Source organism: Vulpes vulpes, chromosome 11, assembly GCF_048418805.1.
Source record: "Vulpes vulpes isolate BD-2025 chromosome 11, VulVul3, whole genome shotgun sequence".
In the NCBI taxonomy this organism is placed as follows: domain Eukaryota; kingdom Metazoa; phylum Chordata; class Mammalia; order Carnivora; family Canidae; genus Vulpes; species Vulpes vulpes.
The window spans coordinates 89,532,176-89,550,526 of NC_132790.1; the positions used below are offsets into that span (position 1 = coordinate 89,532,176).

Consider the following 18,351-nt stretch of genomic DNA (forward strand, 5'->3'; position numbering starts at 1 on the left):
AAGGCTCTTGAACAAAGGAGCCCGGGTTGTTTCAGCAATGGCCAACACAATCAGCAATCCATTTGGGTTGCATCATATGCTCTAGCCCCTCCTAACCTCCCGCAGAGCCATGGAGGTAACGTGAAATTATCAATGTAAAGCACTCAACATAGTACTTGGGCCATTATTCATTGAATGTTAATTTTTTATTATTTTTATACCCCTGTAGTTTTTGGGAAAATGTTATGGAAATGTATATGTGTATTAATTATGCTACGAAAAAGTAAAAAAGAAAACAAAACTATTCAAGCAACAGCGGCTTGTTTTACTGATACCAATGGTGAATTAAGAGGGTCTTTCTAGGGTCTCAATTTTGGGCAGAAATTGAATGCAAACTGAGTACTGTGATGCTTGGTTTTATGGGTCTGCCCAATAGTTGACTAGCCTACCCAACTATTCAGTAGGTGTGGTCCCCATCTGAGTTACCAATCAGTTGCTTTAAGGAGATAATCCTGAATGTGGGTGGGCCTCATCCAGCCAGTTGAATGACCTTAAGAGCTAAACTGAAGTTTCCTTAAGGAAGAAAGACAGTTGAGCTGCCTCAAGGCAGCAGCAGCAACTCCTGCCTGAGAGTTTCCAGAGAGCTTGCCCTACAAATTTCTGCACTTGCATCACCCATAAAGCCATTTTCTTGAAATAAATCTATGTAAGTGTATATGTATATGTATGTATATGTATGTGTATATGTGTGTGAATATGTATGTGTATCTATGCCTCTGTGTGTGTGTGTACGTGTGTGTACTCCTACCGGTTGTGTTTCTGTTTCCCTGGAGAATGCTGACTGATACAGGTGCACACGAAGGCTTATTTATTCTTCTTTTCCTTTTGTCAGTAATTCTTCATGATGCCTCATTTGCATGATGCAATTTTACTGAAATGAAACTCAAGCAGCTCCGAACTTCAGAGTCAGTTTCTTTCAGCCTTGCAACAATTTCTTTTTTGCCTTGGCCAGGCCACCTAACCCTGGGGTAGGGATCATCCCTACACTGACGGTGGCTGGAATAGCCTACCTATGAGGGTCCAAGGGCACATCACCTGGGTTCTAGGTGAACAGTAGAAAGAACATAAATGCCAAGTGGATAATTTGTCTCTGGAAATACAGATATATCAAGGGGTCACAGGGTAGAGACTGGTTGGTTTGTTATTCTCTGGGTATGAATTCAGAGCATAATTCGGATATAAAAACTTTGTTGTCTAAGTGAAAATATATCTGTGCAGTGATGGTAGCACTGCAATTTCTAGAATGAATGCACAGGAGGACAAATTACCATGAGAAGAGATATTACTGACAGAGTAAATCTACTTTCATTTTTTGCAAGTCTGTCCATAATCATATGGAAATAAACCCCTGGTGAAAAGTGAGACAAAAACTATGACATCATCTGAATTTGGTGTCACTGCTCTAAGCTAAAAATTTGGGTGAGTTTCCACTTTCCTTTCTGGTCTCCAAGTTATTTTTTCCACTTTTACCCTCTTTCTTCCTTATAAAGCATTCCTCGCAGCATTGTCAGGATTTGAGCAAAAACATTTTTCATCTCATTTCTGATTTACCATTTGGTGTGATTATGATTTGTAATAAGACATAGATTTGGTGTTTCACAGAGCTAAGAACCTCAGAATTTCCTAAGTGAAGAAAGGTATCCTTTGTTATGTTAATGAGGTGGGCTTTGGACCCCTCTGGCCAGGAGGACCAACCTGTGATTTGAGGGCTGGGCCAACCTGTGATTTGAGGGCTGGAAATTTAATTTCCCCTCCTCTATGCACCTTTGGGAGGGGAAAGGGGCTAGGGATGGAGTTCAATCACCAGCGGTCAATGATTTAATCAATCATGCCTATATAATGAAGCCTCCATAAAACCCCAAAACGACAGGATTCAGAGAGCTTTCTAGTTTGTGAATATGGAGATTTGGGGAGAGTGGTGCACTATGAGAGGGCATGAAAGCTAGGTGACCTTGCCCACATACCTTGCCCTGTGTATCTCTTAACCTTTCATAATAAACCATTGATCTAGTAAGTAAAACATTTCTCCAAGTTCTGTGGGCCGCTCTCGTAAATTAATTGAACCCAAAGAGGAGGTCATGGGAACCTCCAATCTGTAGTGAGTGGGTCAGACACATAAGTAACAATCTTGGGAGCTTGAAAATTGGGTCCAGGAACCCAAAAAGACATTTTCTTACTGTATACCTTTCATAATCAAGCAGACTTTTGTGTACTCATCTGTCAAATTTTTATAAGTTCTTAAAATTTGGTTATCAGCTAGGTGACGCAATGGCAGGGGAAAATTGTGTTTCCAGATGAGAAATCAACCTGGAACATAAACCAGCATAACCTGCTACGAAACAGCTTCCCTTAGAGAGACCAAGAAGGCAAGGCGATGGGTAGCTTATGAGATACCAGAACCTCCATGAGGTAGTTAACGGCCAACAGGGAGTGCTTTTAAGGTGTTGGAAACCTACACTGTCCATAAAGGCTCAAGACTGAGCAAGGCATGCTCTCTGTCCATAGAGAGCAGAGCTGTGGGAAAAGAAAACTGTAGACTCAAGAACCCTCTACCTTCCACATGTGCATTTTGTAATTCTTGGAATGCTCTACTTTTGCAGAATTGCTTTTTAAATTCTCGCCTGTTTTGCTTATTTCTGCAATTTTCAGCTGGCTTCTCTTCTTTCTTATTTAATTTTCTTCTAATGTAGCAATTCCTCCAATTTGCCTTCCTCTCCTTCCCACTGTGAATTTCCTATACTTCTCTTGCCTCCTCTCCCCTTTCCATTTTACCTCTTCTTCACCTTATTCTTTGAATTTATTTTTCCTGTTCTTAATTCTTCTTCCTTTCCTACTGATCTGTTGTGGTTTTAATCATTGCTCGGGCACTTTAAAATCACCCAGTGACTGACATTTTCTCCCTGAAAGGAAGAGGATTTGTGACTGTGGAAAACTAACTACAAAGACCCAACACATTCAATTTTCAGTGCAGTTCTTTCCTTTCTTCCGTGGTGCTTTTGCTTGGGATTAGAGATGGACCGCTTACTGCACCTCACAATGGCACAGCCCTTCAGGCCTGACTTCTCAGCCCTGCCAGTCACATGGCAAGGTGGAACTGAGCCACTATGTTTATACTGATTGGGAGAATTGTAAAATTGACCTTCACTAGAAAAGACTTACTCAAATCTTTCTGGAAAACAAAGTAATGTTATTTTATAATCATGTGATCAGACTCATTCTTCTCAGACCATTCATTCCCTTTGCCCCTAGCCCCACTCCATTTTCTTATAGCATGAAAAAAGAGCACACACAAATGGGCTGGGAGAAGGATGAGGGATTTTTGTCCAGTTACCTTGGCCAACCGGACCAGAAGTAAGATCTTTGCAAAGGGAAGAATAGTGAAATTAGTAAAATAGATCAGTCCTCAGGACTGGAAGATTTTATCATCTGGCATTTAGGAAATATTAGATTGCCATGAATACACCAAGTTCATTTGACTCTGAGAGATTTCACTTTAGTTCCTTGTAACACTTACGTATAGACTGTACAGCTTTTTTATTTTTTTGACAAATTTGGTCATGAATTCACTTTACCTTTCTGGGTTTCTTGAAGAGCAAGAGCGGATACCTCAATGACTAAGTGCTTGAAGTTAGTCTCTACCAGGCAGCAGGATCTGGAAGGTTATCATTATCAAAGGATATTTGTGGTCAAAGCCGTACCACATTCTGAAGAGCCAAGCACTCTCTGTTTTGGTTGTGTTTTTCTCCAAGCTATTTGCTTCCTGGAGAAAGACAATAGAAAAAGGTATCAGATAAATAATCAATGCATATTAATATATATTAATATCAATATAAATTAATATAGAATATATTCATATATTTTCACTATAAAAATACATGTCAAACCAAATTAAATGTAACCACTTAAAAAAAAAACTTTCTAGGTTGTAGGCATTTTTATCTAAATGGCGAAGCAGCTGCCAAGCAAATTAGCTCATAGATCTTGCCATGTGGATGAGACTCTTGTGGCATAATTCAACATTTACTTTTCTTCATAATCCCTATTTTATTAAACAGCTAAGAAATGCCATTTTTTGACATCAATAAAAGTGATATTTCTGTCAGATTGCTGTTGCATGATTTTTGCTGTTTACTTCTGTCAAATTTGGATGGTATTTATTTATGACTTACCAAAAGGTCAAGTCTAAAGGGGTGATAACAGTCTAATAATTGTTAAGCTAGTTTTCATTCCTTTTCTTTGTGATTACTACCAAAGGCTATGGTTAATATTTGATAGCTTTCTATTTCTATTTTAAGAGTTTTGAAATAGATATTCCTTATAAAAGCCTGTAATATTTGAATGTGCTTGTCCATTTATTATTTTTTTTCAAAAGGGCCAAAGTAGGAGGGGAATTAAGAAGAGAAAGCATTCAGCCTTGCTGACACCGCTGCCCCAGAGCCACCTGTGTCACTAACCCCAGAGCCACCTGTGTCGCTAACCATGGTCAACCTCACTGTGTTCTTTGACGACCATGGACAGCAAGCCTTTGAGCCTTGTCTCCTTCGAGCTGTTTGTAGACAAAGTTCCAAAGACAGCAGAGAACTTTTGTGCTCTGAGCACTGGGGAGAAAGGATTTGTTTATAAATGTTCCTGCTTTCACAGGATTATTGCAGGACTTATGTGCCCTGGTGGTGACTTCACACGCCATAATGGCACTGGTGGTAAGTCCATCTATGGGGACAAAGTTGTTGATTAGTATTTTGTCTTGAAGCACTCAGGTCCTGGCATCTTGCCTATGGCAAATTCTGGACCTAACACAAATGGGTTCCAGTTTTTCATCTGTGCTGCCAACACTGAGTGGTTGGATGGTTGGCATGCGGTCTTTGGCAAAGTGAGAGAGGGCATGAATTGTGGAAGCCATGGATTGGTTTGGGTCCAGGAATGGTTAAGACCCCACAAGAAGATCAACATTCCTGACTGTGGATGAATCTAATACATTTGACTTGTGTTTTACCTCAACTATGAGACCATTCCTTCTGTAGTTCTGGAGGGTATCCGTTCACCCCCACCTGCTTGAAATAGCCTATAATCTTTGTGCTCTCACTGCAGGTCTATGATTCCATATTTTCCTTATTCCCCTCCAAGAGCTGGATTGCACAATTAAATTTATGACTATGAAATAAAAACTAAACAACAACAACAAAAAAAGAAGAGAAAGTATTTGATGTATATTTACGAGAGAGTAGAGGATGAATGTGGGAAAAAGGAAAGAAGGTGAAAAATTTTTGTGAACCTTACAGACAGATGACAATGAAGATTGATTGCACTGTGGTAGGAAGGAGATCCAGTGGCATTTTTACTTCTTTTGTGAATCCCATTTTGCATATCAAGAAAAGAGACTCCTAGGCTTCAATTGGTTGTAACTTTTTCCATCATTAAAAGCATTTATAGATCTGTACACATGGACTTCATTGCTTTATTTGGGCCCACAGTTTCCACCCCCAAATTGTAACACTTGTTCAGAGCCCGTTAACAATGTGAACACTCTCAAGAAACTATGACATGGAAGACAATGGCAATTCCCAGACTATTCCTGAGATAGTCCTTAGATGAACCCAAGTGGATTTGCTTTCATTTTATTTACTTTTCCCCCATTCCCAGACAGTTCCCTTGATGGTTAGCATTAAAGAGCTCTGTTCTGCTCTCTAAAACATGTGTACTAGCAGATGCTGGAATTCCAGCCCCCAGAAATAAAATGGGAATACAAGAAAGCCAAATGGAGTCCATTTCTAGTCTGTATCCTTTGTCTAAAATGGTTGAAGCAGAGGCTCACAATTAAATTAAAATCCAAACTGGAAACTCTTCTCTTTGGTTAAGATCTCTGATTTCAAATCTTGTATGGTTTCCTGAATAGTGTTCCCTAGAATACCACTGTCCTATATGGTGTTGATGGAAATTTTGTGCTCATTGTTTGGAAAATGCGGGTTTGATAGTGTCAGAGGGTTTCTTTCTTTCTTTCTTCTTTCTTTCTTTCTTTCTTTCTTTCTTTCTTTCTTTCTTTCTTTCTTTTCTTCTTCTTCTTCTTTCTTCTTTCTTCTTCTTTCTTCTTCTTCTCTCTTCTTCTTTTTAAAGATTTTATTTATTTATTCATGACAGAGAAAGGCAGAGACACAGGCAGAGGCAGAAACAGGCTCCCTCTGTGCAGCCCGATGCGGGACTCAACCCCAGTACCCTGGGATCATGCCCTGAGCCAAAGGCAGATGCTCAATCACTGAGCCACCCAGAAAGTTTTCTTAACACAGGACTTCTCAGAGACTCTTGTTTATAAATCAGCATTGTAAAATCTTTAAGAGGGAAGTATTTCTCAAACTTACTTGGCCATGGAACCCATTCCTCATTCCCAAGCCCCCCCGGTGCATGGGACATCTGTGATCTTTTCATGGACATTAAGTTTTAAAAATCTGTTTTCTGATAGACCTGAGTGTTATGCCTTATTATCTAGAGTTAGAATTGATTCATCATATTCCCCCTAAAAGAAAACCAGAGTGTCAGTTCAATTTCTGTCCTTCCCTGAATCTTTCTCTAGCCATTTCTACCCCAACAAAGGTTTCAGATTTGCAAAATCACTGCTGCACATAGTGTTTCCTTTATTATTTTATAACATCTGTAAGTTGTTTCTGAGTCACCATCTCTCCAACAGGCACAGCTTGTTGGGGCTCAGGTGGCAGAAGAAAACTGCTTACCCCGAAACAAGCTAGTTAGAAAAACTCTGACCCGACAGTGGGGAGTTGCCTCTCTTTCTCTCTTTTTCCTTTTCTTTTTCTGAGAACAGTAAAGGACTTACAAAATCTTATCCATCAGCAGGCACAGGTGATTTCTGATAATATCTACTGGTGACAAGATAGATAGTCACTGAAGAAAACTGAGAGAACTTAGTGTAAATAACTTCATGTTTTTGGTTTGGTTGGTTGTTTTTAAGTAAACGTGGGCTGTGTGATGGTGAGCTTGCCTGGCAGTCAGGTCGGAGGTCTAGCACCCTCTCTGCCCCGCTCAGTGATAGTGATAGTTCCCAGCTATCGAATGCTCCTTAATTCCTTGGCAGCACACTAGTCACAGTCATTAACTTTTTCAGTCATTACTTCTCAGTTTTCAAATCACTCTAGAAAGGTGGCCATGTATACCTAGTTTACAAGTGAGGACCTGGAGAGACCCACAGAAGGGAAGAGAGGAGCCCAAAGTCCCAGGGTTAGCAAGCGACAGAGCTAGACTTTGAATGTAAGACTGCTGGACTCCAAAGATGATGTTTTTTTCTGCAAGTTATCTCATTTAGTCTTTAAACTCTGGAAAGCACAGACACTGCAAGATAAGTTACTGGGCTGCAGTTTCCTCGCTTACAAAACGAATTGAGGAAATTGTGACTGGCTGGACTCCAAGGTTCTAATCTTATGGAAAACATTATATTTTTATTAATGACAACAACAGCAATAACAGCTGACACTTTGTGAACACTCACCATGTATCAGACGCTATTCTAAGGGCTTCTCATGTATTAACTCTTTTAATTATTATAACAATTTGATGAAGTATGCTAGTTCTATTATTATTCCTATCTGACAGATGAGGAAACTGAGGCACAGAGTCTTCTTCCAAGCATGTTTGTGATCCATCAGCAGCCAAGATTCCTCTCATTTAGATGGGGCCCCAAGGTATAAGTGGGGAGCAAACTAAGGTAAGGGAATATTTGAACAGGGAGATGGGGTCAGGATTCTGGGGTGATCATGTAGGTTGAGACAAGGCAGTTACCTACACCCCAAAACATAATGAAAATGCATGGGTAACGTGTTGATGGCTGTGAAGAGTGTCCCTATAGAAACTTAACATCTGTGTGAGGAATTCCTTTAGACTCCTACTGGTTTCAAGCATTTTCCAAGGTCTTAGGAAACTTCTCTGCCCTTCTTTCCCCTTTCCAGATCTTTTTTATTTTATTTCCTGAGGGGAATATACCAGAACTCACAAGCACTCGTGAAAGATCTTATACTCTATTTCTGGCAAAACTTTCAGAGATATTTTTTTGACAGCTGATAAGAGCAACACATATTAGGTAGCATTCTAGAAAAATGTTAACAAATGTAATCTTTTTTTCAAACTTTCTTTTACTTGGGAGATTGGTGATGGTATTTGCTAGTTTATAAAGAAGTGGACTGGGTTTTAATTAGAATAAAACACAGACCATGTTTTCCCAGGTGAGGTAAATGCCACTGACGACCCAGCATTGACTTTTCTGCTGATCCTAGACAAAATTTTCAGTGGGTATCTTAAATATCTGTTGGCCCAGTTCTGGATCTGTTCATTTATTTCTCTGAAGTTATTGATGACTTAATAACTCGGTTATGAAAGGCCATCAATAAATGAGTAGAAATAAATGAGTTAGTCTACTGTGTGCTCTGCTTGTTCACTGGGGGTTGAAGATAAATGTGCCAAGGGAAGGCCAGGCTTTGCATTCACCCTGGAACAGGGAAGGTATCTGATGAGGCAGCACAGAGGGCAAGCTTCTGGGAGGGTCCAGATGGGCAGAGGACAGCAGGTAGCATTAATTTACCAAGATTATTCTGAAGCAGAGATCAACTCACACCCAAGGACAATGGATATGAGCGATCATTAGAAGCGAAATCTGGAACTTGATGGTATTTTCTTTGTCACTAACAGTATTTCTTTTCTTTTGAGTTCCTTTATCCCAGCGGGGATGTGGTGCGCATGTTTGGAACACACAGAGGATTCAGAAACTGAAAACCAAGATTTGAGTTCTGACTCTCTACCATTTACCATTTAATAACAATACACTTATCAACTCTGAGCCTCATGTTTCACACTGTAAATGGGAACTGGAGAGTCAAGCGCATTGAATCTTAACTTTTATTTGCCCTTGATACTTCTAAGAAGCAGAGTGTTTGATATATGTGCAATTTCTGGTTCCTTTATTAGCTTCTATTTCTGGGAAAAGGTAAAAGTGACTGGGACATTTGATATCTTTCTTTTTCCTCCTTAAACAAAGGAATAGGCCAGAGGTTGGGAAGTGACTGAGCACAGTAGGGAGTGAGTCCTTATCTTTTAAGTGACCCCCTCCCCCTCGCCCTTAGCACTACCCCAGAGAAGGAGCAACAGGAAAATTAGGAAGGTACTCTTTGTTTTATGCTTATTTGGACCCCTGGGAGAAAACAAAAGGCTCAGGCCAGAAATCTCTGCAAACCAGACACTGAAGCAAGAAGGGATTGTTTGTTGTACTAACCCTAATGAAAAAGGACTAAGTAAATGCAAATAGACTCCTCTATCAATATTCAAATGTGGGGCCTTTGTTAAGTGAACTGGATGAACTCTGCTCTGGGATAATCATGTGGGATTGTTCCTCATTTCAGGGGGATTCAATGGATTAAGAGAGAGAGATTTCTTTTCTATTTCTTCAGAGTTCATATTCAATATTAATGTCAGTAGAAGTTGCACAGAATGGTAATAAAGACAAATAATTATCATAACAAATTTGTAGAGCTCCTTATGGGTTCCAGAGCATTTTTTCAAGTGGTACGTGTGAATAGAATTCGATAATAGTACTTGTGCCCTGCCATTTGCCCACAGTTTGGAATGTACTTATATAATAACTTCAAGTTTATTGCTTTGATTTTCTCATTTCCAAGGAGGGGATCAGATTGTATGCCCCGAAAGAGAAAAATTTTTGGATTTTCAAGAAGGAGCATAATATAATTGAAGGTCAATAGGAAATCTTTTGAAATTTACATTTTAAAAGGTAAATCATTAATTTTTAGCCTCCGCATAGAAAGCACTGTATACAAATATTCTTACCTTCTACCTTCCCCGTGTCATGATAAATTCATAAATGTTCTCAAGAAGGTATAGTCAGAAAATACATGCTTAAGGAGGAAAAAAAAATGAAGGAGATAACTAGTCAAGGATAGATAAAACTGTTGAGATGACATGTAGACATAGGCAAACTACAAGATGGGCTAAACTCATGGTTTAGTTAGAGACAAGTCCTGTTCAAATTGCTTTTCTGGATAGGAGATCCAAGTTAATCCAAGGGAAAATAAATTATTTGGTTCAGGTAAATATAATATTGCAGTGGTTTAAAAAGGTGCATCTATAAACTTTTTGGCATATTTTCTTTTAAAAATGGGACCTAATTTCCCTTCCTATTGAGTGTGGATTGTACTTAGTGATTCATTTTTAATCAATAGAATGAGGCAGAAGTGATGTTGTGTCATATCCAAGACAAGGTCATAAAAAAGGCATTGTGGCTTCCTTCTCCCTGTCTGTCTTAGACCAATTGAGGGAAGTCAGTGGCCATATTGTGAGGACACTCAAGCAGCTGTATGGAGAGATACAGGTGGTGAGGAACTGCATCTTCCTGCCAATAGTCAGCAGTGAACTGATGGCCTTTTGCCAACATGGAAGTGGATTCCCCAGCCCCAGTCAAGCCTCCAGATGGCTGTAGTTCTAGCTGACATTCTGATTGCAACTTCCTGAGAAACCTTGAGTCAGAAACATTCAGCTAAGTTGCTTTCAAATCCCTGACCCATAGGAAATGTGAGATAATAAATGTTTCTTATTTTAAGCCACTAATTTTTGAGATAATTTGTCCTGCATCAATAGAAAGCTAATCTGACTATATACTGGAATCATAAGTCCCACACGTAAAAGGCATTGGAGTGGGAGTTGGAAAGAGATACTAAAATGAAAAGGCACATTTTTTTGTAGCTTACAAAGTATATCCACAAAAGTATAGGAGGTATATTCCCCCCTTAAAAGTATATCAAAACTTATCCTAGATGCAGTATACCATGTTATGGATTTTAGATTGAATGCAAGACATAAGATGATGGACCGATTTAGAGGCAGAAGGAAGTTCACATCATCTCACTATACTTAATTCACAGTATTCTTAATTAATGCCTCATTTATGTCATAATTTAGATAGTGTGTTAACTCCTTTATATACATGTACACACACATGCACACGCTTACACTCGTACACATACATCCTAATAGCAATTGCACCTTGGAATAAGATCCTGACTCAAGATGTCCCCTAGTGACAGTGCCCAAACCACAACACTACAGCAAAGATAAGTCTCACATTGAGGCTTGTGATTTGAATATATAATATTATGCATTTTTCTGAAAACAAAACAAAACAATGTTTCTGCTTACCAAACTACTTCCAAAATACATAATGGTTGACTATTACAAAATAACCAGTTTTCATAAATATAGATAGAATTCTATCTATATTTATGAATATATCTATAGATAGTATTAGGTAACAGGCAGCGAAGGGCTGTGATTCTCAAGAGAAGGAAAACGAATGACGTGAGCTTCCACTTTCCTTAAACTTTCTGCCTGGAGGCCCTATTCCAATTGCAGTGTGAGACAGGAGAGTCCAAACAGCGAACAGTCCATGCAGAGGGCAGCCACCGCACCGAGTTGAGGAACTAGAGACCGGAGTTTGGGTATTGCTGAAGTTATCTGGAATTTGTCATTGTTGTTGTCATCTTGGGAAAGTTTCTTTAATTCTTTGAATTTCAATTTCATAATTTTTAAAATGGGGGTTATAAGAGGTGACTTGATGGGTCAAGGTAAAGAAACATGGTTATACAGATGGCACCTAATATGTAAAAAGTGCTGCCATCTTTCTCCACTTTCTCTTTCTCATGATCATTCCTGGTTTCTAGAGCAGGCAATGGTAGAATGTATAGATAAGTATATGGAATTTAATCCTAAGCAGTAGAAAATTAGTGGGAGGAAATATACTTTTGGATGTATGAAAGATAAGTAATTGTAACCAAAATAAAGTCAATATTACCAAAGGAAAACCCAAGATATTTGCTCTAAAAAATGCCTTTTATTTTTCTCAAAATATTATTAGTTACAGTGCAACATAAAAACTCCTCATCTGGGTCAGATCAATTTTATAGAGCTTAGTATTCTATTTCTTTTTTTTTTTTTTTTTAATTTTTATTTATTTATGATAGTCACAGAGAGAGCGAGAGAGAGGCAGAGACACAGGCAGAGGGAGAAGCAGGCTCCATGCACCGGGAGCCCGACGTGGGATTCGATCCCGGGTCTCCAGGATCGCGCCCTGGGCCAAAGGCAGGCGCCAAACCGCTTCGCCACCCAGGGATCCCAGTATTCTATTTCTGAAATAGTTGTGGAAGTGTAGTATGGAATTTATATTCTATGAGATCAACTCCAACAGCATAGGGGCCAGTTTGGAAAAATGTTGATAATTGTTAAATCTGGGGGAATATATATGGGAATATTTACTTTGTTTTCTAGAAGTTTATTAGGATATTTGAAAATATTCACAGGGGAAAAATTATTTAATGATGAAATGACCTCACCATCTGCTAATTAATCTCTTTTCCTCCTGAATCTACTTATATTTCCAGCCTTTGCAACTCTAGATGACCATGAGTAATAAGTATCAATTGTGCAGAAGAACAAATCCTTTTATTCTTCCCCAAACAAGCTCTTTCAGGTTTCAGGGGGTATTCCAGGTTATGGTTTTCTGGGAATTAGCCAGCGAGTCTTTGTTCACCTTACTCACACTCTTCATATTTTTATAGACACTTCATTGTATTCCTTCTTAGTGCTAATCTTTCTGCAGGAGAAATAGTAATCCTTTTAATCTCCCCCTGCTAAGTTATTGAAGTTGCCCTTCTCTGGACCTTTCTCAGCTCCGCTCTGACTTTCTTGAGCGGCAGTGACCAGAACAGATCCACACAGGTTACACACAAGCATAAGTGACAACCAAAAACAGAATTTCAATGAAGGAACTATGGGAAGCAAAGAGAAAATTGGAAGTTAGCACTAAGAGAGCACATTGAAAAAAAAAAGAGAGAGAGAGAGAGAGAGATCACATTGAGAAGCACGCATAGTGTTAAAAAATAAAAGTTATCTGAGAAGAAAAAATGAAAATTAACCTCATTGTAACATTTGGCCAAAGAGAGATGGGAGAAAAAGGAGTTCTTAAAAAGGGTTCGTCCCATTATTTCCAAGCTCCAAACCTGGAGGAGTTTTTACTTCCATTGTATGTAGAATAAAGTCAAACTCCTCACCATGGCCAATGATCCGGCGACCCCTCTGTGTCTTTCCCAGTCATGTCTATCTGCTCCCACCTTGATCACCAAGCCGCAGCCACACTGGCCTTCCTGCTACTCATGGAACACGCCATAACCCACTGAGACTCTATGGCCTTCATCCTTGCAGTATCTTCTCTCTGGACTGTTTTTTTCCCTCCGGATCTCACATGGCTCACTCCTGCACATCGTCAGACCTCTGGTCAAATGCCGCTTCCTCAGAGAGGCCTGCCCTCATCCCCATCCTCTCACCTGCTGTACTCATATCATTATCTGAACTTATGTAGTTGCATACCTTTTTCCTTATCAGCATCCCCCATTAGAGTACAAGCTCTAAGGGTGAGGGTGAAAACTCTGAACTGCTAACTGCTGCATCCTCTTCACGCCTAGACTAGTGCTTGACATGATGGGTTGTATGGATGAATGAATGCATGCATGAATGCATTCCATCTAAGAGTAGAAGTTCTAGAACCAGATGGTCTGGTTTAACATTCCACCTCTTTCCACTATGTATCCTTGGGCAAGCTATTTGACTTATTTGTGTATAGTTTTCTTATTTGTATTATGGGGATAATCATAGTACCCACTCATAGGGTTATCTTGGAAATTGAGTTAATATAGATAAGGTGAGAGGTGTTAACAATAGTCTATACTCAACAAATATTAGGATAATCATGAGAAAAATGGCAAAAAAGGAAAAAGAGAAGCAATAGTGGAAGCCCTTCTTGGGCAGCAGGAATATCTATTAAAAGATTAAGGCAAGTGTGGTGTTCCAGTGATTCTTAACTTCTCTGCATCGCTCTGCTTTCAAGGACTCAGAATCAATTAACAAGGAAAACTTCCTATGGTTGAGGGGGAGGAGGAGTCTCAGAGGTTTTTTTGTGTTGTTTGTTTTGTTTTGAATTTATGAGACATAAGATTATCTCCCAACTGTATTATCTCCCATTTCTCAAAGAAGCACATTTGCATAGAATATATATTTAAACTTTAATAATTGCATGTGGAACCTGCTTTCTGAAGCTTCTGGATCTGGTACAAGACTGTAATACCACTCACACTCTAAAGTTGTTACAAGCAAAGAGGAAAATCGTGACATTGTGAGTTAGTCACAGCTAGAAGTTCATATTTCTCAAAGGTTGTTTCACTCTCTACAACAGAGAAAGAGGAGGTTCCTTGAAAAATATAATACCATATTTATTATTGATTTTGAGGGTGTATGATCAGTAATTGGCATAACTGTAAAGTTTTTAGCTTTTTGGTAAAAAGTCTTCTTTTTTTTTTAGAAGTTGACCAGTGTGAAAACCATGTTATTTATTAATGCAAGCCCAATTTAATAAATGCAAACCGAGTGGAAACATGCAATCCTCCTAAGAGTTAGAGTTTATGCTCTTCAGTCCAACAGAGCAACAGATGTTGATAATAAGCGAAGAGCTGTCAGGCAAAATGAGGGCAAAAAGGTTCTTGACACATGGTTTGGAAAGTACCGAAAAAAACCTGTCCAGATTAGGTGGCAGCTGCATGGACAACGTGGTTTTTTTCTTTTCTTTTCTTTTCTTTTTTTTTCATTTCTAGCTCGATCTCACTGTTTCCTATACTTGACACTGAAAATAAGAATTATTTCAAGGTCTGGGGGCAACCGCTTTCTGAAATATAGCCACCTTGGAGTGAAACATTGTTGTGAATAAGAACACTGCCTGGACACCTCTTAAAGACAACATTATTGGGATCCCTGGGTGGCGCAGCAGTTTGGTGCCTGCCTTTGGCCCAGGGCGTGATCCTGGAGACCCGGGATCGAATCCCACATCGGGCTCCCGGTGCATGGAGCCTGCTTCTCCCTCTGCCTGTGTCTCTGCCTCTCTCTCTCTCTCTCTCTGACTATCATAAATAAATAAAAATTTAAAAAAAAAGACAACATTATTTTTAAGCAGCAACAGTTCAGTAGGAATGGTATGACTTATAAGATTAGTTAGCTGACATTTGTGTAGCTCTTTATGTGTCCTGTACGGGAAGCCCCAAGTGAGAAATTTCTTGTAAAACAGTGGGCTGTGGAGTTTTGTACCACTTGAGAGTATGATTTTTCCCCCTAATGGTAATAATTTAATATATTGTTCATTCATTTTTCTTCCTTTCCCCCTTGGCTACCAAAGCTTACTTGTGGTTTGACTAAGCAAGCCCACAGGACCTTATGATCTACTCATTCATGATTCTTTATGCTCCTCTGGTTTTGACTTTTTGCTCCGACTAATATTATTTATTGAATTTGAAAATCTCTCAAAATATTATACTATTATTTTAGTATATGTGTTCACTGTCCTAAAGAGGTGGGTTCAACTAAATTAATTAAGTTACATAGTTTTCATAAATATAATTTCACTTGATTGTCATACCAACCTGAGGAAGTAAACATTATTATTGTCCACATTTTACAGATAGAAACTGAGACCCAAAGACATAAAAAAATCTGTCCAAGATCCAAATACAGTGTAGTTTTCACTGTACCTGGTTGCACTGTCTCATTTCTCTAACAGAAAAATACACCAAGGAGTTATTAATAAATTAACTAACAATCCTGTAAATGAGCTAAAATGAAATGTTTAAATTGTAAAAGGAAGGAGTTAAGCTGGTAGGTAATCTCCCCTCAAAATTATTTTTTAAAAGATTTTATTTATTTACTCACAAGAGACACACAGAGAGAGGCAGAGACACAGGCAGAGGGAGAAGCAGGCTCCTCACAGAGAGCCTGATGCAGAACTCGATCCCAGGACCCCAGGATCATGACCTGAGCCGAAAGCAGATGCTCAACCACCGAGCCACCCAGGCGCCCAGACTTCACAATAATTATATGTGATTTCAAAATATAGGCAGCTAGAGAAAGACAGAGAATTTTCTTTGATGAATTTTCTTATTCTATCTCTTTTCTTTTAAAGAAAAAGAAGAGAAAGATAGAATTTAGATAAAAGTTTTGCTTGAAGGTAGGAGAATGGATTAGTTGGCCTACATGAGATGAAAATGCTTTTTCAAAAATCAGCCACCACCAGACCTTACTAACTACTCATTACAGCCCACTCGTATAGGGAGATGGGCTTTGATCTCCCTCCTAAGGTCACACAGAGCTGGCCCCAATCCCAATGTGCTGGCACCCCTGCTGTGCTCACTCCTGCAGTTAGGTGTGTTTCCTGGGATACGAGTCTGTGAAAACAAGCATCTGCCTGGCCTTGAAACACATGTCACAAAAAAAATTTCAAAGTACAATAAGCCAGGATCATCACCAACTTAATTTTCCAGCCCTTTTTTTATAGAGCACAGGATCATTCCTTCTTTATGTCTATGTAAACCAGGAAGGTAGCAGCATTTTGTTCAGCAGCACTAACCAGCTGTGCCCTGCTGATGGCATGATAGACAGAAAAAAAAAAATCACAAAATGAGAGACGGATCCTCTTCAAATCCAGGTATGATCATAACACGAGTCATTAAGCAACATCACTTATTTATGACATTATTCTATCGTGTCTATCGGATTACGACTTCAACAAAAGGCGCAACATTTCCACACAATTGTTTAAGTACTGAGTTAAAAATGGCTGATGCAAAATTGCCAGTGGCAGATTGTACTGGGATGTCAGGTTCCAGTTCAGAGTTAGGACAATACACTTCCTGCACTCGAGGGAACAGCACATTGTTCTGAGCAGATTTCCCTAAGGATTTTCAGGTCGCTGCAGATAATGGTTGCTCAGCTCAGTGAGGAATGGATCACCTAGACAGTTTTGCTGTGCTTTTGCAAATTTTCAATGTTTCAATAGTTCTATACACCTAGACACGATTAATGAGGAGCCATGTGGGAGAAAGAGGTCCATTTGTTGTGTGCCCAACATGCATTGGACATGCATTGACTACATTTCCCTGGGATTACCTAGTTAGCAAGTCTGTAGGCAGGGATTTGAACTCCACACTACCTCATTCCCAGATCCATGCTCTTGCTTCTACACTGTAGAGTTTCCAGCTTCCTGTTGCCTCAGAGAGGGCGCGGGGCATGCTAGTTCTAAGCATTCTAAAGGTGATGCAAAGGTTATTGATGTCCTGAATTACCGGGTATTTTATAGTCCTTGAATGTGTTTTATCAGTGGATGCAACCCCTTCCAGGTTGAGCCCCTTGGCCACATGCTGGACAAGCATGGACCATTCCACGGGACAGAGCATTTCGTATCTCTATACTCTATGAATTGACTTCTTTGACTTGCCTGGTGTGAGGTGGGCGCCTCCTTCAGCTCTTCTTCTAGCTCCACACCAACTCTGTTAAAGAAATCAGAAAGCTGGTTAAGGGCCTTGCTGTGGATACACGAGACAGTTTTGGGTGGCCGGACACCTGAACCAAATATGGTACAAATCAGAGGAAAAGTTTAACAGAAAACCATCCTACCTCTCCCTGAATCCAAAGAACCTCAAATGGATTTATGTCAGAATGAGAACTTGTACAGCTGGGCCTCAGCACTGCCAGTGAGATTGAGCACCACCAGCTGTTCCTCACTGCTGTCTCCTGATTAGAGCAGGAGCCTGAGAACCTGGGATAGGAGCCCTCAAAAAAACAGACCTCCACGGAAAATAGAGATCATGCTAACCTCGTAGAACTCGCTGACCAAACTGCTCTGGGAATGTGGGGGCTCGAGATGGAGCAGGCTCCTGGAGGCAAAAGAAACCCCACTCTTTTGTCCAGATGCTCACTGAGGCTGCCCAGTCGAGACGATCCAGGTTTGCAGGGCCTCAGGCTTAAACAATTTGGGGAGGGGGGCCTCTCTTTAAGAGAATTAATACAAAAATACATCTATAAAATTAGGTTTGGAAGTGGCTCTTGAGAAAGGAAAAAAATAAATTACAAAACGTTTCCTAATTAAAAAAATCTGGGGATCCCTGGGTGGCGCAGCGGTTTGGCGACTGCCTTTGGCCCAGGGCACGATCCTGGAGACCCGGGATCGAATCCCACATCAGGGTCCCGGTGCATGGAGCCTGCTTCTCTCTCTGCCTGTGTCTCTGCCCCTCTCTCTCTCTCTCTCTCTCTCTCTCTGACTATCATAAATAAATAAAAATTAAAAAAAAAATCTGGCAAATGCAGCAGACATCTCCAAATGCATAAAATAAATAATATTCAGATTCATTAACTGCCTGGCATACTTCTAAAATAACTTTTTCC

The 18,351-nt window shown here is 39.7% G+C and overlaps 1 protein-coding gene across 2 annotated transcripts in view; it reads right to left on the bottom strand.

The window, feature by feature from the left end:
- SLC9A9 (solute carrier family 9 member A9) overlaps positions 1-18,351 on the bottom strand; it is a 537,539-nt gene that overhangs the window by 98,351 nt on the left and 420,837 nt on the right. The window contains exons 13-14 of one of the 2 annotated variants that reach the window (XM_072727072.1): positions 17,405-17,456; positions 3,715-3,799 (exon numbers count right to left, since the gene is read on the bottom strand). In XM_072727072.1, the coding sequence (XP_072583173.1) occupies positions 3,715-3,799; positions 17,405-17,456 (137 nt within the window). Of the gene's footprint in view, positions 1-3,714; positions 3,800-12,016; positions 15,008-15,906; positions 17,457-18,351 lie in introns of those variants that run through there. The other variant, XR_011995298.1, reaches the window with a different exon arrangement.